At 41.1% G+C, this 23,910-nt stretch overlaps 1 protein-coding gene across 1 annotated transcript in view; it reads right to left on the bottom strand.

Moving 5' to 3' along the window:
- Window positions 1-23,910, bottom strand: part of grm7 (glutamate metabotropic receptor 7) — a 67,784-nt gene that overhangs the window by 32,888 nt on the left and 10,986 nt on the right. Inside the window, exons 2-3 of the mRNA XM_083919821.1 lie at window positions 8,924-9,140; window positions 238-373 (exon numbers count right to left, since the gene is read on the bottom strand). Coding sequence (XP_083775947.1) covers window positions 238-373; window positions 8,924-9,140 — 353 coding nt within the window. The remainder of the gene's footprint in view (window positions 1-237; window positions 374-8,923; window positions 9,141-23,910) is intronic.

Genomic DNA, 23,910 nt, shown 5'->3' on the forward strand with positions numbered 1-23,910 from the left:
TGGGGCATTGTAAATGAAACAATATCTCTGTGTTGCCTTGTTGTGAGCTGTATTCCCACCTCTCCTCCGAGGCACGGTTGTGTTTGTGTTGTTGGAGCTATGTTTGTGTAGCAGACATCCTGTATGCATGGTAAATCTGTGCCTCTAGCCTGTCTTCAGGAACAGCTACTCAGAGATTAAAAACGACAACATGGAAAGCCATCAACGCGCCTGAACAACATGAGTGAAGCTCCTCACCGTATGTCTTCTTCACTGGCAAAAATGATGACTGCCCGCGAGTGCTGCGTTTCCACCAGTTGTTGGATGGCTTTGTCATAATCCTCCAGCTTGGGGTTGTGGGGAATTTTCAAAGACTGGGCGATGCAGATTCCACCTTTTTAATGGGAGAGGAGTAAGAAATAGTAAGGCCTCTGGGATGAGCTCTCCCATTCACTCACTTTCACACACAGATGTAGGCACACTCGTACACAAAAGCCTGGGGTCACAATAGCTGCTTTTTTCCATATGGAAATGGAAAACAACTGAACACAATAGTGAGATTTTGATGATGCTATCATGTTTGCTATTGAGTCTAAATGATACTCTTACAGTGTATACATTTACATTTTGGAAATGGTCTGAAAACCACGGCAGCATGCAATATCACACTTAAAATGCGCCTTCCGACCGAGCACCAGAGTCATTTCACAGAGTGAGAGGTATAAACATCCGTATGTAGCTGCTGTAACAAATCCAATAATCCACACCATTAGGGACATAAAGCTACAGGTTTCATATTATGGATTTGAGAAAATCCAACAGCTTGCCAATGACTTTTCATTTAAAGTTATTATCAAACATCTCTTGTTAGACCCTGAACCAATCAGATAGCACAGCTGGCAATAACAAACAAAGAGGATATTAATACTGACAATAAATCATTCTCAGACAGGTCACCACTAATGGTTTTGTACAGGCTGAAGGGTACTGATTGCTTCCATGCGTTTGCTGCATATTTGGCACAGTATATTATCACAATTGGCTTCTGGCTGTTTGCTATATATTTTTATCTTCTGGGTTATATTCAACTGCTCATTATCAAGTGGAAAGGAAAAATGATATCTTTCATATAAAAAAATAATAAGAGTTTTGCTTCACTCTGGCATGGTAATTACAGGTGCGGAGAACAAGCTAACCTTCAAGGCACTTTGGGTAAACAGATAATATGAACACCTTTATGAAAGAACTACTCTAGTCCTATATTTGAGACAGTCTGTGTCCTGAGTCAACAGTAAACCTCTACCCAAACCAATTAAAATTTCTCCCACTCAAGCATTTTAATAGCCTACCCAATAACCTTTCAGTTTAAGTTTCCCTGAGTAGACACAGAAATGGAAGACATCTTCTAATTGCCAGTCTCCTCAGGCTCATTACTTTGATATAAACAGCTTTTAGCTGGCAGATCACACATCTCCAGTCACGGTTTACTGTGGCATTTCTAAAGGCAGAAGATAGAAAAATGACAACTACTGACTGCTCTTAACTATCCATTTTTCAGACAGAGTTAGGAATATTTCTCAATGCGAGAAAACATTTTTTATGTGCCAGAAGACCTCTGGGATGGCTGCTGTTATCCTCCCTAAGTGGACTAAACATAAAACTGGAGATCCTGCAAATGGCCTAGCTGTTGCTTAAGGGTTTGTGGTATCCTGTTAAAGTGGAACGTGCTTGGTGTCATTTATGCAGAGCAGCCAGCATTGTAGGTCTCCATGGGAAGACACTAAAGCTCGGTTTCAGCACAGAGATTTCGGTTGATTTCAGCCAGAAAGCCTACAGTTTGACACTGCACTTCTAGGTTTCTGTTTTGGGAATCTCTAGCACTGTATAATATCTGATTATGGTGTCTTATCGAGACCTTTTAGTTCAAGGGTTTGCATCTCTGCAGGTAGGTATCACACACATTAGTTCCAGAGAGGAATAAAACATTTTTTTTTTTTTTCCACTGTGAACTCAAGGCTCATGAAAATGCATTAACTCCATTAAGGAAGAAAAAAACTGCTGGCTTGTGTGAAGAGTTATAACCGTATACCAGTCTTGAACAGAGACATATTATACTGTAGGTCACAATAGTCAATACTACATGCAGAGACCACAGGGGCCACTGATGAAGATAAGACGCATTTGGAGCAGATCCCGTCTTCAGAGAGATAGCAAAGAGCTGATCATGCTGGGGTCTTAAGACTGCCCTACAGGCTGTGGACTAGTGGTTGTGCAGCGGTGGCTAAATTATTGAATGCCTGCAGAATACCTCATCTGTCAGTCAGTCAGATGGTCAGTTAGAAAGTCAGGAAGGCAGGCCTGATGGAAATGCAAGTATCGTATCTTTACTCCAGAGTGCCATACCGTGGGTCAGAACGCATTCACCTGTCACCGTGTGGACTTGAAAGAGTCCCCGACAGACTCAAACAGTGGGTTTAAAGAAAAGCTGCATGTCTGTCTTGGCTGGAGATGTGTGATGAGAGACAGATAAATGTCAGGCTCTGGGAGAAGAGAGTGTTTTTCTCAAAGTCTTATCCAAGAAATAGGATTGTATAGTAACTCTGTGCCTCCTGGCTGGCACTTAAGATGCCAGTATATCAGAAGTGCTTGTTGGACGCTTGAATAGCTGTGGATATTCCCCTCCCCCCTACCCCAATTAGACATTCACACCCACTTCATGCGAGGGTGTTGAGGTGAAGGAGGTCAAGCTTTCCTTTTCGTTCCTTATGCAACTATTTCTGACACTTCATGTGTACCACCCAGTGCAACATGAATTCATAATATATTTAAGCAAATCTGAACAGCTATCACCACTTTTTTGATGTGGTAGAAAACAAAGCCCCTTTTACACATGAACTGCAAACTTGAAATTATCTACACAGTACCTGGAGGATCTATATGTGAGAACACAAATGTCCAGAATCAGCGGGACTGGAAATTAAATAGACTTTACCCTGTCTGCTCTCTAGTACAAAATCTGTGTAATTGTCCGACTGAGCCTAAAGTGTGAGAATTAACAGTGAGTGAGTGGGTGTTTTGATGACGTTTCAAGCATGTGGCTTGTGTGAAACCTAAAGAAAATAAAAATCTGAGGGTGAAGAAGAAGAGTGTTTTACACGAAGACCTCAAGAAAAATGTCTGGAGAGATAACGAGATTCAGTTTTGTCGGAAAGTAAGGGCAAACATTCAAATCATCAGACAAATTCAAGAAACGGTGAGAGGTTTGGTTGTTTATGACCAAATTTCATACCAGCTACGTGACCGCGGTGTAATCTGCATCAAGTACTGCCTCCTGCACGCTCTACCCGGCATCACCCCTCTCCTAAACGAGTATTTACAGTAGGTGAGAATGCATCTGACATGAACAATCTCCTGCTGTGTGCTACATGTGTGAAAGGGAATCAATACAATAACTTTACTAATATGAAAATTGTGCTTACATTTAAAGTGAGGTTGTGACACAGATAGCTTTAGCTGTACTTTATTCATTTAACTATGATCCTAGAACGTAATATCAACGCTATATGCATCATGAACCTCTACCCTCTGTTCCACATTTGATTAATATATCAAAGACGGCTAACTGATCATGATGGCTAAATTCATCAGGCCCTTGGAAGTTCTCCGCTTATCTGTCTGAGTGCCATAGGTCATGCACTGCATTAACTGCTTCAATTATTCATTCTCAATGCCCTCGGTTCTGAAAATGCACTCCAGGGCGAGGGATCCAGCTTCGCCATTTTGATTAGGGGAATACAAATCCTTTTAAATTAGAGGCTCTGGATGGATTCGACCCCCCACCCCACCGACTGAACACCTCCATACCCAAACCTCCAGGGGATCCATAATGCTGCAATTATATTTATCACCTCAGCAGTCAAAAGGCAGAGCCGCTCTCTCCAGTCTCCCCGCCTGAACACGTGGGAGCACATCAAGATGGGCTGACATTCATATTCTACGTCTGTGTGCCCTTACAGTGCCGGTCTGGGACTTGGCAATGACGAAGGGTCATGCAGAAGGATCGTGGTCTATTTTACGGTGTTTGCAGATGCATCAGGCTTCCTCCCCACTCCTCTCCTACTGCTAAATAAGAGTGCTATACTTAGCTGGCAGTTTTTTCCCCCCTCTCACAGCCAAGACTAGATCTTAAAACGCATTGTGTTGGCAACTTGATGAAATCAATTCCACAGTGATACTTTGTGGGAGGTTTTCCTTAAATGCAAGTCTTTTTTTATCAAATGGGAAAACTGAACTCCATCGCTCTGGCCTGAGTCCAGACAGACACAGAAAAATACAAACAAGATTAATCTCTGCCAGCTTCACCTGGAGCCAGGATGAAGGTGCACAACGGGAACAGTAAAAGAGGGAGAGAGAAGGTGGAGTGAAAAAAAGAAGAATAGAAAAAAAAAGAAGAGATCAATACAGTCTGACCATCACTCCAGTCTCAGCTTCGGGTAATGGGTAGCCATATTGCATTAGTTCGCTAGACGGTTCTCCTTGAAGTGGTGAAGCGAGAATCCTACTAATGCATCTGACATTTCACTGGAACCAAACAGGACAGCCACAAAAAAATGTCTCAAGGTCCCCCCGATCAGCTTGAAGGTATGCTGCAAAAAACATTTACCCAAAAATTGTTGTTGTTCTGCAGCTTTGCAATGTTTAATTCATCCACTCTCGCCAGACTTACAGTATTTTTCAGATATTCTCTCTTTCCATATTCGCTAAAATGTTTGCTTCATATTCAATCCATTCCAGTCTGTTCTGGTGCCTTTGACTGAATCCTGTGAATTTACAGTTATGCTATTACATAATTAATGTGTTTATTAAAGATAAGGTGCCCTGGGTATTGCAGGCATTTTTTTTTTGAGGAAATAATTCCCATTTGTATATTAAAAAAATATTGCAAAGTGAGTGCAGCTCACTAGCAATAGGATGAATCGACATCAACAGTGGCTTAGAATTTCATTGTGTACCTGTTCAACAGTCATAATAATAGCAGTGTGTTTACTGTTCTTTTCATGGGAGAAAAAAAGAAACATCAATAGGAAATGTCTCTGTAAAAACCAGCAGGAAGAAACTCATATGCAGAAGATATAAGATGAATTGAAACTTTGAAAATAAGTATTGTGACTTTTCCCTTATTTGCTCCTATACAGGCTACTTCCTCCCTCTCTGTGTCCATGCAAATTACACCACCACAAACAGCTACTTTACGTTTTAACGAGTGATCACACTGGACACAAATGCACACAGATAAAAAATTCATGCATGCTGGACTTCTGATCAGTGCCTATGGGATATCATTAGCTCTCCTCATTTTATGGGTTTCTGTACACTAGAAGAGACAGAGATCACTCCCTGCAGATTTACAGGAAATAGATTGGGATCCATAGAAGGTCGGAGTGAGAAGCAGCAAAACATTTGCTGCTATTATCATGAGTGCCATGCTTGTGCTGTCATGAATCATGGAGGGTGATTTTTTCAGCCCAGGTAACAAGTTATTATTTCACAAATATGGAAAAGGAATTTGAGTTGAGATCATACAGCTATTGTTGAGCATTATAAACATTGCTGCAATCATGGTCCATTTTTTTTATTTTTTATTTCAAACTCACTGTATTTTATAATGAAAGTGTATCATGTCTTTATCCTACAGACTGCAGCAGCAGATTGTAAACCACATGATTTGACAAAGATAGCCGGCTTGTTGTACTGTATAGCAACTGAGTGTCTCCTGGCGACGGCAGTGGCTGCTGATTCACATGTACCATCACATGCCATCAATGTGGCAGGTGAGTCAAGCATGAGCACAATTTTCAACACAGTTACAGGCAAACCAACAACACCTTGTCTGAATGCTAATTTCTGTTGTGAATACTCTTCAACATCCTTATTCTAACCTCTCAAAACCCCAAATGTGAACTTAACAACTGAGCTGTTTAACCTGAAAAAGGATCATTGCCACTTTAAACAATCACCATTAGTGTTACATTACAAGACCGACAAACAAGACTGATTCTAATAGCTTGATTCGAGCCTATTCCGTGGTTCAGCTCTCTCTGTTTAATCATATGGTTTCTCAGAGATATACCTACAGACATTCACCAGGGAAGGCAGGCTTCTTTTCTATAAAATATCTAAAACTCTTCTGCTTCATGCGCAAAACCAGATCAGAGTGGTTTGAATTGACTGACCACAAGGCTGACTGACCACCATTACCATCCTCAGAGCCCTGCACTCTCACAAGCAGGGACGAAAAATGAGGTTGAGTGAAACAGAAAAGGCACGAGTGTAAAACAAAATTCATGTCTCCCAAATGACCATCAACCAAACTGTTCCCTTTCCACTCTTCTGGCTAAAGAGACAGACATCTCCTAACAATTCCTTTTCTGAGTGTGCATGCATCAAATAGCTGAAATGGTTACATAAGCAATTTTCTCAACTCCGGATGTCTAACGAGGTTCAGACATTTCCCCTTTCACACGTAGCACACAACAGGAGATTGTCCTTGTATGAAGCGCTCTCACTTAATGGTGCCTTAGTGTGCAGGAGGTAGGACATGACGCGGATTATGCAGCGGCCATGTAACCATTTCATAAGTTGGTCATAAACATCCAAGTCTCTTGCCATTCCTTGAATATGTCCGGTGGTTTTTCCTATTGGCCCTTACGGACAGAAGCAGTGATGTTAGTAGGTATGGAATACTCTGACACATTAAAATGTGAAAGGACGCAGTAAACTCACTATCCATGTATCTAGGGGACAGACCCTTTTTATCTCTGATAATGCTACCTTGGGAACAACAAATCGAAGTTGAAATCATGGCAATAAATAAAAGAAACCTCAAAACCTCAAAGAAACATTTTGTGTAGCACACTAGTTCTTATTAAACCTCCTCCACAACATATACACACACACACGCACACCCACACCCACATCCACACACACACACACACACACAAACACACACACACACACACACACACACACACACACACACACACACACACACACACACACACACACACATACACACACACACACACACACACGCTAACACACACAAACACACACACACACACATGGAAAGGTCCCCAATAGATAACAAAAACATGTGCTCACACACACACGCTACTCGAGATGCTCGTCTCCCACCTGCAGCTTCTGAAAAGAGCACCATGTTCTTTGCTGCAGTGTACAGTCTTAAATCTTCCCACAGCCTGCAATCCACACAAGCTAAATGCACATGTGTGCATTCTAAACACTTACCAATTTTATGAAGTTTCTAGAGAATTGCATTACTAACACAAGCATATCTCTCAATATGGTAGCACACAAGGGGAGGCCCCAGTCTTTACAGTAGAGGTTGAGGTAGCTTCTTTAGCTTATCAGTCAGTGGAAAAAAGGCCTCATTGATTGTGTATATGTTAGTATTGTTAAGTTAGCTAAGAAAGGTAAAGCTACATCAGTATGGTGAAACAGAAAGCTCCATGATATTTGGGTTTATTTAAGTGATAAGAAGGGCACATTTGTACAAACTTTAGACTGAGAGGAGGACCATTAAAATGTTTTATCAAGGTCTACCACAGTTGAAAGTTTTCTACTCCTTGAGAACAGTTTTTATGATATCCGTGTGCTTCGTTAGTGTGACTGATTGATGTGACTCTAGTTTCTAATATTTTCAGAAGACTTTAAATAACAAGGTCAATCATTTGTACTGTATGATGATTTATGTTAAAGGTCACACATAATTTGGAGCGGTCCATTTTCATCTTGGGATGGCTTAGATTGTATTATGGACAGTTCTGGGAGGAGCCACGCAAATGACCGCTTGTGGGTCCAGGGGTCTCACTACATAGAAAACCTCAACATCACCGTAGAAGTTTCCGAATCTAATCATTTCTCCAGTTAGATATTTTCCTTTGCGTCTTTGACTAAATGACCCTTCTTCTTCACCCTCGGATGTTTGTTTCTTCCAGTTTTAGGCAAGCCGCATCACGGATAGATAATTAACACGCCCACTTGCTTGCTGTGAATACTCCACACAATGCTCTATTCAAACAAGGGCTCAACTGGACATAACGTGGGCTTTGTACTAGACGGCACGGTAAAGACTGTTTAATTTATGGTTCAATTGATTATGATTTTTGCGCTCTCATACAGCTCCGCAGGGTAATGTCTAGATAATTTCAGGGTTGTGGCTATAATCATCATCATACTGTGACATAGGTACAGACCATGATCACTGAAACATGCCATCCTCTCTACAAGCTGTTTCTCTGTCTACATTTTCAGTAACACACCACAACTCACTGGGGGACTAAACCAATGGCTGCCAAACAGATCAATAATTCATCCACAAAAACAGATTTTACAATGAATTGCAGATGCAAAATGTTCTGACTCCGGTGAAAAAAAATCAAATACATGTTTAACTGACCTGTTTAATTCTTTCTCATTCCTACCATGCTTCTTATGTTTTTATTATTATTTTTAGCCTCTATTCCTTTTATCTCTTTTGACTGTTTTCACTCCCTCAGTTTTTAGCCTCTATTATTTTTATCTTATTCTACTGTTTTTTATTCCCTCAGTTTTTAGCTTCTATACCTTTTATCTTATTTTACTGTTTTATGTGTGTGCGTGAGTGTGTATGTCTTTGTGTATCTCTGTGTGTATATTTGTGGGGATGGGAGGTTTGGGTTTGTATGTGTTTCTTTTTTGTTCATGTTTTGTTTCGGTTTTTTGTTTTGCTTTTATTTTCTGTAAGGCACTTTGTGCTACTGTAATAGTATAGAAAGTGCCATATAAATAAATGTAATTAATAATTTGATTTGACTAAGAAATAATAGAAGCATTTTTTTTTCAGAATTCTGTTTCGTGCCCATCACTAATCATCTTTCCTTACCTGCTTCTTTGGAGAGTTGTGTGAAGGCCTCCACTCCCTTCTCTCCATAGCTGCCCTCTGAGGCGATGGTGGAGACGTAAGTCCATCCCAGGGCTCGGATAATGTCCACCATGGCCTGAGCCTGGAATGAGTCTGGAGGGACCACCCGTGAGAAGAAGTCATAGCGCCTGTCATCACTCAACTCCGGGGCTGTTGACGCATAGCTGATCTGCGGGATCTTCATAAAACAAGTGGGGTTGGGGAGGGGAAGAGAACGTTTACTCATGTGTTGGTGCTATTCTGCTTTAGTGTCATGGGTGGATGATTATGACATATCACATTTTTGAATGGCAGTGCCCAAAATCACTCCCAATTTACCACAAGGTGCACTATATTTACTGCCTGCCAGTGCATACATTTTAAGTGTCAAATTCACACAAACAATATGCCCTCAGTTTAGTTCTCACAATGAGATAAAATATTTTTACCAGCAATCCCACAATGTGTGGCACGTGATAGATGTGAAAATGAAAGTGAGAGAAGTTCAGGAAAAAGTTTGACATTGTGGGGAACATGCTAATTTACCGTTATGCAGAGAGTTCACTGATCGATAACACTAATTTCTGTACATACAAAACAATTCCCAACAGCTGGTTAGCTTAGATTAACATAAGGGACATTTTCATATTTGAATTCTTTTAATGTGGGATGGCAAGCTGGATACATTTCAGATATACTTTTGGTTTACAACTCTCAAATACATTTCGTCTGCAAAATCGTCTATCCTGAAATAGATCATTTCACATCTCAGTAAAGACATATATCACAATAACGCAACTTTTCTGGTAATTTCATAAATACATAGTATAGGAAATTGCCGCTGTATTTTCTGATTTTATGAAGAACTTCAGTGCAAAAATGGACATAACATTTTCAGGTGAAATTATTGCAGCTTTGTTTACATGTATGCACACAAATAGTGTGGTTTAAAAACAAAACAATCTTTTAACGATGTTCCCCTTAAAATATCTGACATCGGATTTTAACTGTGTATCGATTTTGATTTTCTCACGAAACATTATTATCACCTTGCTCTAATTCCATCACAAAGAATTACAATATAAATATAACATTATGTTGTATTTTATGCATATTGTCAGATGTCATTTTCGACACATTGGTTTGATTTCACTTGGGTCTCTTCCATATAAATAATATCTGTCCTATAATTAATTGAAAGTATCTCTGAAAGGAGCTGCACATCACTTCCTTCTGCCACTCACACAGGCAGATGATGGCTTGCAAAACAGACAAGCTATATATTTTTCATATATTTCACATCATCTTGTCAACTGATCATCTAAGAATACACTCACATTACATGTATGTGATGCAATAGTTTACAGAGCCTATATTGGATCTGTTACCTGGGCAACCTGTTGTGCTGTCACTTTCTTCTCTGAACTGGTCATTGAAGTCTTGCTGGAGAAATATATTTTCTGTGCAGCACTTTTTTTTATGAACTAGAAGAACAGCCTCGCTCTCTTACACTTCCCTCTTCCCTACAGTATATCCAGTATTACACTTAAGGAATTCAGCTTTCAATTGCATTCATTTTCATCAAATTTATTAAATGCTTTTTGTTGCATTGAAGTAGTAAGTTGATCGTTCTGATTCGTTGAAGTGGGGCTGTATGAGGTACTTAACATTGAAGCTGCTGTGGACAGGGGCACTAGCTGCATTAAAACATATCTTAGTTTAAAAAAAGGCCCAACTACAAAAAATCAATATCAGTTTAAGTATATGCTATATTTAGAATATTTTCACAATTTTACTCCGCAGACCTGTTGTTTAAGTCAGACTTTCTGTGGTTTATGGAATAAACAAATATATATGTGAATGGAGTTAAAATGTGTTAATACTTGCATACTATGTTCCCTCTTAAAGAAAGCAGTGTAAGCACACCTAATGATCACTATCAACTAAACAGTGTAGATAAGTGAGAGTATGTAAACAGGCTGTATTAATCAAATTCTTTAGAAAAATGCAAGATAGTCACTTTTCGTAATGTTCAGGATAATCCTTGATAGACTGCAGGTGCTCTCCCTCCCCCAAACACGTCTTTAAATCGCTCAGAGTTTTTGACGGTGAAACGCTCTGCCCAATTTACCACTAGTACCATCATGAGGTTCATATTTGTGGTTTTGACTGGAATATTTCAACAACTATACGATGGATTGCCATGAAATCTGGTGCACACATGCATCCTCCCTCAGGATGAAATGCAATAACTTTGGTGATCCCTTAACTTTTATTCTTTCCATCATTAGGTCAAATTGTGTCCAATACTTTTAGCAAGCAAATATGTTGATCATGTTAAACATTACAGCTTATTTGCATCACTATGTTAGCATTGCCTTTGTGAGCATGTTAGCATTCTGGAGTAAGCATATAGTCAGCAACCTGTTCACACTTCCAACTCGTCAAATATGGCAGCTTGGTCAGCGGCCCTCAGCGTCTGATACGGATGCACAAGGCACCCTTGAATGAGATGCACCAGGATTAAAACACAGAGCTGTGTGATAACGTGGTATAAAGAGTGATGGATGCATGGCTCAAACCAGCACAGGACTTTCTGTTGACTTATTTTAACTAAGTAGCCCACATATGTTAAGTAACGTACGCAACATACTCCACTAACATCATGCACAGAAGTTACATAATTTTAACCCAAACCATGATCTTTTCCTAAACCTACTGTAAGTAGCTTTGTTGCCTAAACCTAACACTACCATGCATATTGAAAAATGATGCCGAAGGGTTTACCAGATCATTAAAAATGTGATGAAAAAGGTCCAGACCAAGATGCCATATGTGACCAGTTGGGAGTGAGAGTGTGTTGCCCACAGGCATGGTCTGTATGCCTATTGTTAGCTATCCTGCTAGCTTTGTTGACTGTTTGGTGCAAATAAACCCAAATGGACCAATCGTCAAATTTGTGTGGATAAAACGAGGCATCACTTTTTGTCTCTATACACTTTTAGTCTTGTTTCATACAAGCTAAAAAGTCTTGGAAAAGTAAAAGTGGGATCTATCAGTTTGACTGCATTCATAGTCAAATACCCAGTACAAAGTACATCAGTTGATAGGGGGATGAGTATGAGGTTGTTCACAATGCTTACAATGCTGTCTGATGAAGACCTAAACATGTAATCAGCAACTATGTTCAAGGTTTTGAAACTGCAATCACAAATGTGGCACGTCTGGGATCAAACTGGCTACCTCCCATTAGACAGGTGGATGCACAAGAGGGACATGCCTTATTTTCTCCCAGTGCAGCACCTCATCACGCAGTCTCATCTAAGCAGCGTATGAATGCCATCCATTTCCGTTAGAGTGATCAAAAGCAGCCAGACACTGGGGAAACACAGGAATGAGGACACAGCAGCTTGCTGATGGGATTGCTTCAACTCACAGAGTGTGAGTTATAGCTTTGACCCACAACTCAAAGGGGGTCAACCGCACAAAGCTGACAAATTGAGGAGTGAAGCTCAAGATGACTCAATATGTTTAAAGTCGCCCAAAAAAAAAACACCCAGCTACTACAAAACCAGCAAACACAAAATGAGTGATGCAATTAAACAAATTCACAGGTGGGAATGCTGCTGTGAGGTCACATGTGAAATCACTCCAGGGCTGCCTAAATTGAGTGTAGTGGGTCAGAAAGGGAGGGCTGAAAAGTAATGGAAAAGCAACAGCAGCAGTGATTTGCATTTAAAAAGACTCTTCTTTCCAACAAAAAAAAAAGTGAAGCATCTATTGGAAACATTTGATAGGGGATGTATTTTAACAGTGCAGCTGTAGTAATACGATGCAGTCAAAAGGTGTTATAGGTTTTTTGAATCACGTCGCATCTTCGCCCCAGCTGGGACAGAAAGCTACTTGAACATTCATCTTTCTGTAGCTTTTTTGCTGCAGGGGAGGCATTTAAGGTGGCACTGTCTTTTTACTTTGTCCCAGGCTTGTACCCTGTTGATATCATTTTTCAACTCATTATTCCCCAGGAATGTAAAACCTCTATGTTTTCAGACTTTGCCTTTTTTTAATTAACACTTTGACCTTCAGGTAACAAATGTGCTAAACCTTGATTGAGAAAATGCTGAGGCGTGAGGATTAAACATGCTGGAATTACGATGCAAGGAGATGCTGACAAACGAATGCTGATTAGAATCTAACGCCTTTGTGTTTTTCCCTCTGGTAGATAACGGGCTACAAATCAAGTGGAAAGCAAGTTAGTAATTTAACCATATTCATGAAATAAGTGAATTGAAACCATATTCTGAACTTGATTATGCCTTTTGTCAGTAGATTACAAGCAACAAAGTTTATCTTCCATCTATCCACTTCACAGTTGCATGATTGATTCCCAGATTTGGGTTCAACTAAATAAGCTTTTGTTGTGGGCATATTTGAGTTTCTTCATGATGCAGAGATAATAAGGCGGGAGAATGAATATTTTATCAACATTTTAGGATTTTTGTCTGTAAATAATCAGCACAGAATGAGGAAAGGATTATTTTCCCTCAATCACTCTATATTAAGAATCTGCCAGTTTCAAGGTTGCACTTGATACAGCTTGCATTGCTCCCTAAATCTATAACGTGAAATATGGTATGAGACATGACAACATGGTCTTTGCTCCAGTGGCAACAAGGTGAAATTGTGACAGTGATGCCTGTGAGCAGCCTGCATCGACTACAATAACTGCAATCTGACCATAAGCAACTGAGTTCAGACTAAGAAAGAATGATTAATGATGCCCCCTTTCAGTATCACAATTACCCAAAGCTGATGTCTGGCACCTGTCATTGGCTGTATACATCAAAGTTAGGATTGCTGAGGGTAATCGCCTGACTTGCTCTGGAATGTATCTGGGCTGACAGGATCGATGGAACGAAAACACAGAGGTCTGTTATGGGGGACACTATTTTATTGATTTACCACCACAAAGTGCTGCGGCCGCCCTGAATAAAAAAAAGCTGTTGCTGAAGTCTAAAGAAGGCTCAGAAAAAAGAAGGCAGGGTTGGGAGGTGGTACATGGAGGGAGACGTGGTAATCTGCTTACTGACATAAAATGAGAATTTCAACGTCGGTCTTTAAGAAGAGAGGTGACTAAGAGAGGTTGTGTAAAGGTTAGAAGCGTTCACAGTAAGTGGGAGTGCTAGGTGAAGTTAATTAGAGTGCCTTGGCCTTTCCTTGCATTTTCACATACAGCAGCCCACAAGCACCATGGTCAGTTGTAAAGAAAGGTGAGAAAATGTGATGTTTGTGCTTTAACCGTCCTGCTCTGCTATTGTGAAGATGACGACTCCGACGGGCTCAGAGCAACACTTGCAGCTAGCTATGCTGCTCCGTATTTTCTCTTGTAAATGCTCAATGCAGAAAGAAATGCTTTTTGAAGGAAAATAGGCAGCATATGGCACAACACGACTCTCAGTTAGGGTAATGGCAACCATCTATCTTTGTCATCTGAGAGAAGGGAAATCTGCAGATATGAAAAGACAGACTGGCTCCACAGAAAACAGAGGGACATGACAGTCCATGGGTTCTTAAACAAAAATTAAAAAAAACAAAGGCCATCTTTCAAACACAGCGCTTTCCTTTACAAAAGGCAGCACCGTGTAGACATCATTCGTGTCAAAATATTAGACACAGAGAGCTAGTGTTGTCCAGACTGGGTTTGGTTTCCAGTAATCTGAGAGCAACACTCAAAAACGTAGCTACAAATGAGCTGTGAGTGGCAGAGCTGAAATGCTTCCCATGAATGGCTTTAACTGGGGTGAGGGCGGCCAGGCAGTTTCTGTTGCAGGAATTCCTGTGCCTCTATTTGCTGCATGATTAGCCTCTAAGTATATCTTGACATCAGTCAGCTCCACTCGCCTGTTTGCAACAATCTCCATGGCCACGGCGGAAATGACAGCGGGTTCTGACAGACCCGACTCTAACCCCATGCTGTCTGTGGCCGGATGCCAATGCACAGATTGTCCTTGTGACACCAGCACAATGGCATGCACACACACACACACACACACACACACACACACACACACACACACACTGTAAGTATGATCCTATGGACTGGTCATTTTGAAAGCGGTTCAAAAAAATTTCACAACCCATGATGGGATAAATATTTGCTCCCAAAAAACATTCCTAGTCAGAAGATTTATTTGTAGCTCCACTGCCCGGCGTTGTAAAACCAGCCACGGTCGATATCCTCTAAACAAAATAATACAGTACGATAAACAGGCCTGTAAAGATATTGAGCAGTTATCAGCGTTTACATCTTTCCTGCTAAATCAAGGCTCAGCAACTCTGTGACATGGGGGAGGAATCAGACAGCCATTGGTTTGTATCCAGACAGCAGTGCCATTTATTAGCAGGGCAGAGGTAATGACTGTGTCCATACATGCAACCTCAGGCTGGGCTTTAGTAATCTCTCTTCACCAGAGCATGGCACTGCCAACACAGCCAAGGAGACAGGGACGGAGGAAGGGGCAGCTTACCCTCCCTCTCTCTGTCACTCTCTCCCCCTCTCTTCCTGCCCATCTGTGTCTCTCACTCAAATTCTCCTTTTGTGAAGGCTATGTTTCATCATTGTGCCCTCACACAACCTGTGACTTTCAGCCTCGCTCCACTGTTCTCCGCCCCTCTGTGCGTTTCAGCCTCGTCGGAGAGAGAGACAAGTGAGTCTCATCTTCCTGTGCGTCTCTCCCTCCCTCCCTGTCATCTGTCTGCATGCAGACACACCCACACAGATGATCAGCAGACACTTCCTGCTCAGAGAGGTCCTGGGGCTGCCGGTTTACTCCCAAACTGAGACAATCTGCCCTCAGTCATTTGCTTGCATGCCACCCAACTACTCCCTCCTCGCTGTTGTTAGTGTTTCTTTTCTTTCCTCCATTTTCTCCAGAATTTTCCTCTAAACCCTAGCTCCTACTAATTTCACTCAGGTAACGGCTAATTTGCATTAGCAAATACATTTTGTTGTAAATGTAATGTCGCCGGTATTAGGTTTTACCATTGTTTGCTACACAGTGTATCTGCAAACTGTTCACTGCCAATTCAAAATCATATCTGTAGAAGGTTCATTGTCAGTGCAATTAATTGATTTTCCCAACAATATGCGCTTGTGGCAACTACAGCACCTGCATTGACTGATAGGAGGCAGCACAACACTGACATATTATGAACATAAACGCAAACAGTTGCTTATTCATACATCCAGCGGACATAATGTGCAATATTAAGTGTCTTTTAGCCCTCTTTTTGGTCCACACCAACTCCTGAGGGAAACATCCGTTTAAATGCTGCACTGAGTTCCCCAGCTAGTTGTGAACTGGATCTCTCTGCCATTTCGTGCTGGGCTAGTAGTCTAGAATGTAGAATTTTCTCATTGAAAATAGAAAAAAATGGACACTGGTGGAGCAATGAAAGTGAACATAAATAATGAAGTTGTGTGGCAAATAATTCAAACAATTAGCTGGAAACGCTCAGTAGAGCTAAGGGAGACTGCAGACTCGGGTTATATTTTTGTGTGGAATCACGACTATGTGCGACACCTTTCACATATACATGGTCATTTGACTCATTGTTAATATAAAATTATTGAATATAACAGCTTTAACGCTAGGGAAAAATAATGGTCTAATATTGAGAAAGTTATCTCTGACTTGAAGCGTCAGATGAGACAAATTGTTTTTTTCAACGACGCAGGATGTGAACTGCAATTTTAAGTGTTGAAGACCTGTGCTTTGTACACCCAACTATCCATCACTGTATAGGAATGTCACACTTCCTGGATTGGAGAAAGCGTTGCTAGTAAGTATAACCCAGGCAGCAATTCTGTCTCCTCCATACCGTATTTGACAAAGAAAATTAGATGTTGATGTGTTTTGTAGGAGAAAAAAGGATACTCCTTTCTAATTCTCTCTCATCCATACTTCTCGCCAAGGGCAGCCTCGCAACGCACTCCTACAACATCTCTCTACCATTTTCAAGCCAGTTATTCTACAAGGACCTCACCTGAATAGTGTTTAACCAGTCTGAGTCTTTATTGCGCTTTGCAGCAGCTTTTTGCTGCAGGACTCACAAACACCACATTCTCAGAGTTGCCCACACCACTGAACTAGACTTCGTGTTACATGACAGAAAGTTAGGCTTTCATAATCCTTTATCTAACACGACCTTCCACTGTCTCCTTCTTTCCGCCCACTTCCCCCTTTTTCCCAGTCGATTCCCTCACCCTCCGTCTCTCCTGCTCGCACCACGCCAGTCCCACGGGCAGCTCCAGTGCTCTGTGCCGGGCCAGAGCTCTTGCATGGCTGCTCTGCCAGTGTGTATTTTAAGACAACCAGCGTGTTTCTCCATGGGTATAGAGGCTAGGTATGACTCACAAATCCGATATTTGACCAGGAGAGCCACACAACAGAGTAGAGCCGAGGCGTGGGAGGAAAGTGTGGATAGCTCACAAAGGGAACCTGACCGACCTCTTTTTTTCCATCTGGTAAACAGACTGCTATTTCAACTCGGTGTTGTTTCGGAATCGGTGTTTCAAAGAAATGATCGTTTCCCAAAACCAAATAACTCTTAAAGCTTCATCGGAGAAGAGCCTGTACAGGGGAATGGCTCAAAATCTATGTAATGCACTATGAAGGCGCAGTGGTGTCGATAGGAGCACATGTCACAAATCGAGCCTACTAGCACCATTTAAGGATCTTGCCTTTCAATCGTACATGACAGCCAAACTTACGCTGTCACTTGTGAGAGTTATTTTGTACAGAAACTGTACCTCTTCAAGTAATTCTGTAAGGCTTCTTTTCACTTGGGCTTCACAAAAAAGCGAGGCCCTGCAGAGAACAATGCAGTTCAGCAGAACAGCCTTGATCATCGAAGCTGTGCTGTGTGCTCTCTCCAGGTGCGACAGAATCTCGACTCACGGTAGGAATAAAACGTAGCCTGCAGGTTTATTAGTAAGCGTTATCAAATTTATTCTTTTATATCCACTGGGTTTCACATTACATATGGCTGTAATGATTTTTCCCGACAGCTAAGTTCACTGGACGCAGCTTTGTTTTTCTCTACTGTGTTCTTTCACACCCTGCATGCTAACTTTATTTTCTCTCAGATACATTTGGAAGATCTACAAACTAATACTAAAATATGCAGGTTACTTTGCCTTGGGTTGGAGAAAAAGAAGAATCATCATTAATCATTCAATCAATTCATGTTAAACAAAATACAAATGTTTGCTTTTGAGGAATTGTTGGTGTCTGCAACATCTTGAGATCTCTGCTCTGCCTCATTATCCAGTCCTAATCTGGCTCTGACATATTATTCACCAAAGAGCGAGCGCATAGCTGCAGGTTTTTTTCCCTACCTACACCTGGAACATTCAGGGTCTGACACATTCATTGTCAGCCGTGCACCTGCAACACTCTGACCTGCATCCCAATGACTCCCTCTGTACTATCATCCGCTCCCTGTATAGCTCTCTCTTCAAACTCGACAGAGCATCATCAACAGGCCCATTTCTCTCCTAATAGCACAGACAATGCGGGTGAGCCTCCTCGATCTTATCTTTCCACTCTGTCTGCTCCTCACAAAGAATTCTTTAGCAGGGCCATGTAATTACGTACTGATCACAGCAGTGGAAAATATCACAGATACCCTATTCCGTCTGTTAGTGCATCTGAACCCCCACTTGAGGCCATGCACTTAAGTTATATGCACTGGTTTAGAACAGAACAGAACAGAACACTTTTAAGTTATTTGCATGCTAGGCATTGCCTGCAGTGCTGCTTTGAACATCGCCAAGGATTGAGATTATAGTATCTTACCAACAACACCTGCATTCAACATACAGCAAATCCACCATCTGACCATATGGGAGAGACGTTGCAAACGTGCAGATGAATACACTCTCCTGCAACAGCTTCACATGTTTATTTAAATAGCCAAAACTGATGTAATACCTGCTGTTTTTTTATTATGGATTTTGGGAACTATAACAGTTTTCACAGGAGGTATTTGGAGATGAACGTATGCAGCCGCAGTGCAATTTAGGTAGAGCTCATATTCAAATGTTACAGGAAATGGGCAGAAATAGCTGCTTAAGCTGCCATTCACAGCAAGATATTCACACTCACCGAGCAGGGCTTTGCAAAACTGGTATAACAACAAAGAACATCAAAAATCTATTTAAAAAAAAAAGCAATAAAAATCCAGAAACACATTCACAAGAAAAAAGGAGTTAAAATAAAATGGATAAACAAATGAACAAATAAATGAACAAACAAATGCATAAACAGATAAAACATTCAAAATATAGCAGCATAAAACTACAAATAGGCAAAACCTCCAGAGTATAAAAATGATAATGACAGTGACTTGAAAGACAACCTTGAGCGTGGTTGGAAAAAAAGTAATTTCACAGTCAACTCTAGGCTTTATTGTTGAGCTGCAGATGCAGACCTTCCTCCAAGGCTTTAAACAAATCTTGCCTCCTTTGCTGGGATTGGCTGACTCTAACTGGCACTCACATTGACCATCTATAACCTGAAGCATTTGACTGGTAGACAATGTTGTATACACCCCAAAGCCTGGAAGTCTCAGTTAGTCTCTGGGTCCTAATGGCAAAAGCGCAGTCACCTTTCCTTTTCTGCCAAGACAGGGGACAGTCAGATCAGCCTGAGGATCTCATGCTGAGCGTGACTCATCAGTCAGACCACAGCTGCATGTTTTCAATGTGATCTGGATGTCAACAGAAGACTGACTTTAAAAAACTTGCAGCTAATGAGAGGACTCTAAAATCAAGAATGTATGATCCTTTAATGTTTTAAATTCTGACTGCTGAATTTTAATGACTTTGATGCTCAAGGCAAGAACATGGAGAGGGAAAGGTTCTTTAAATGTAGAGGCAAATATGCAAATAAATCCTGGTTGTTTTTGCAAATAATTGTTTTTTCTTAGGGACTTTTCTCTAGGGATGGCATTATCGATAGTTGGTATGCTCTTTGTGCATTCATGTGCAGAGTTTGACTTGAAGAGCTTGTATTTTCAGTCTTTCAGTCCAGACATAAATATTTCAATTTCTTACCATTATTGCTGTAGATGGACTGGTGTGACATTTTGTACAGACTTTCATGATGCCCAAAGGATGGACCCCACTGACTTGGTGATCCCATTACATTTCCTCTGATGGAAACAATCTTGTGTCCAGTCGTGACCTGGCCACTCCTGGGCTCTCCGCTCTGCTCTGTGCTGCAGGTGTAGTGCATCACAGAGGACATCTGACCTGGTAGACCTGTCAGCATCACACTAGCTGTGCTGCACAGCCAGAACAATGGACAATTGTCCACTGAGTGAGCCCAAGAGGCTTTTTACAGTGCCGTACTGAACAACCTGCCAATGAACTGGACAGTCTTTCAGAGAGAGCTATTCCTTGTAAACAGACTCTCGTTCTCACCGAGATCATGATTCATCAGAGCAACTGTCTCAACTAATGGACCGAGAAGATTTATGTGGAATGTGTTTTTGTGACACGCACATTTCACATAACTTCCACTCGCAGTAAGATTAAGTGTCAGAAGGCTGCACACTGGCATGTATTTCAGGGCCAGAATCAGAGATGTGCAACAGACGCCAGATCAGACAATTACCCTCAGACAAGTTAACCAGCCGAAACAGGAATCGGCCCAGTCGAAATACAATGGAACTGTCACACACAGCTACTGAAGGCTTATCTTTATTTTCAACAAGAGCACAAACATGCGTCTTTCCCAAAACAACTCATGCTGATCTAAAGTCTTCTCATAACACATGTCACATGAGCTGAAATAAGACAAATACAATACCGCAAAAGATTTGAAACCCTGGCTTTTAAACTTGTTGCTTCATTGATCATCCAAAATAAAAAATGTAATAGATGTGCTGTGAATTACATTAAGAAGAGACCGATATGCAGATTGCGTCTTTTCAAGAATTACGAGCGTTCAAAGTCTGCAAATGATTACAGATTTCAGAGGAGGAATAATTCTCTATAGCAATATTATTGAAGTGAAACCTGTGAACACAGTAGCAGTAAAGACTTACATGAGCTGTACGGCCTGAACAGAAAAAAACGTTAACATTATCATTGTAGTGTGAACTGGTATAGAAAAATGCAACAAAGTCTTGTGGTAAACTAGGCTACTCAAAGCTTCTTGTGCTATGACCAACAGAGTGGTTGAATATAAGTGGCATTTGTTTATTTCTTTTTTTCTTTTTATGTTCATTAGAGTGCATTCAAGATCATAACCTCTGTGTGGATGCTTTCTCCCAAAAAAAAGGTGTGATGGGTTTCCAACTGTGCGCACAAACTGAGAAATTGCTTGCCACCCTAAAAAAAGGACATTGACGTATATTTATACCCTAGAGCAGGGGTAGCCAACCCTGCTCCTGGAGAGCTACTGCTCCTGCATGTTTTAGGTTTCTCCCTGCTCCAACACCCCTGATTCTAATGATCTGCTCGTTATCAAGCAGGTGAAGCTTGCCAAAGGTTTGATAATATTTAGAATCAGGTGTGTTGGAGCAGGGAGAAATCTAAACCATGTAGGGCAGTAGCTCTCCAGGAGCAGGGTTGGCTACCCCTGCCCTAGAGGCTTTAGCCTAACCTTAACCATAACCATTTACATGCCTAACCGCAACCCTCTCCTCAGCCTCAACTCTCAGAGTAGCTAAATCTAATGGTTAACCTGTGTCTCCAGAGAAATTAGTCCCTGTAAATAATCAATACAAGGTATTACACACATTATACAAATATACGCACAAGCTTGTTTTTGTCACTTGCCTCAACTTAAGTTTTATTAAATAGTAAAAGGTAAGTGGACTTATAGCGCCTTTCTAGTCTTCTGAATACTCAAGGAGCTTTTACATTATTTGTCACCCATTCACACAGTAATTCTTACTTCTGGCCCTGACCATCCTCTAATCTAATTCAAACATTCAGACCACATTCACAGCACAGGGAGCAATTTCGGGTTCAGTGCCTTGCCCAAGGACACTTCAGACCAGAGGAGCCGGGGAGGACAACCCACTGCTCATATTCCGATTAATAGTTGTACAGGGTTATGGCATGTAGCTGCAAAAGATGTGATGTAGGCTATGCCGCATCTGAGGTGTGCATCCTCAGAAAGTTAACAATACGTTGGGGCTACGGAGATATCATATACTATGATGATGGTGGACATTGCTTATAGCAAAGTCAATGTTAAGGAAGTCTTCTCCAGTAACAAACTCTCCAATGGAAACCTTGTGCTAACTGCAACCCCCACTCTTTCTCACAGCAAATAAATTAACGTAAACACTGGGACTGCACAGGGAGTAGTCTCCTGTTCAGTAATGAGACATGGCAAAATAGGCATTTAACCTTGATGGAACTCCAGTTCTTCTGTACAAGTCTTTGCATAGCCCACCATCTCTCTATCACAAAGGGAATTAAATAATGTAAACAACAGTAACTATGGGGAATACAAATAAAGCAAGATGTAACCTGATCACATCCTATCCGTCAATGTAGTGTGTGCAGTGGTGGCATGAACGGGCGAAATCTGAAGCAGAATTGTAAATCAAAAACCTATGCTGGAGGTATGTACTGTGGGGCTCCTGTTAACCACAAGCATAAATCTGGCTTTTCATTAAGTCTCTGGAGACTTGTCCTAATCTTAATCACTACATGCCCAACCCTTACTCTCGCCTTAGCCAGAAACCAAATCATAGCCCTGAAATTTACTGGATAACCTTGTGAGGTCCCCATAATGTGAATATTTTAACATATTTTTGTCCCAACTACACGACTCATACAAAAACACACATAAAGGAAAACCTTTTGCATTATTATATGAAAAACTGGACGAAGCTGATGGATCCGAGCTGACTTAATCAGGACTGTAAAATACTTATCATGAAACAAAACATCTTTCATACATCTAAGAATTGTATCCACTGGGACTGGAGATTATGTTTGACTGGCTGATGCAACATACAGATGGCTTTGTTTCCCAAAGGTCTGAGCATATTTACTGGCAAATACCACACTTGATTGCCCTGAGACCTCCGTGAGTGCCTGACAGCTCTTTGCATAATCCATTGATAAATTACATGCTATCGATCCCCCTAGCCCTGTTGAGGGCATCATGTGAGTGCTCTAACATTGATAAGGCAGTTAAAAAACACTATATTCTGTCAGCGAAAGCTCCCGTCCGCTTGTCAAGCAAGTAGGTTAAGCAACCCTATTTGAAAAGAAAGAGCTTCCCTAATTTACAAAATGTCAATGGTGATTGAGGTCTTCCCCCCAAATCAATGTAACTGTCACATGCAGGCTTTTCAGAGAGCACTTGAAATCCCACAGGATTTGCATCTGAAAACAGTTATCCTGACAACTGATTTTTTTATGTACGCTCTGGCTGCTGCGGCAGAGTATACTTTTTAAGCTCAAAAGAGCAGAGACACACAAATATGTTCAAACAGAACTCACACACCACTGCACAGCCAGTCAGGAAAAAAAAACACACTTCCCAAACATCATCTTGAGGGAAATACCGACAAAATGAAATTGAAGATAATGAAACACCGAAGTTCCACTCTTTCCTTTCCACACATAAAACCAACAGGTATTTTAACATAATTGCCCGAGGCCCATGCTGCACTCTAATAATTTAGTCTCCCTATAAAGGTCCACACTGTGCTAGCTGATATAATGGTTATATATTACTATCTGTTGTTAGCAACCATTCTGATGCACCCTCAGGCCCCGCTGTAAAAATAACGGACCCAACATTCAAAACGCACAACGAACAATAGCAACTCCCTCACACACACACACACACACACACACACACACACACACACACACACACACACACACACACACACACACACACACACACACACACACACACACACACACA

This window comes from Echiichthys vipera, assembly GCF_963691815.1.
Source record: "Echiichthys vipera genome assembly, chromosome: 9".
Taxonomy (NCBI): Eukaryota; Metazoa; Chordata; class Actinopteri; order Perciformes; family Trachinidae; genus Echiichthys; species Echiichthys vipera.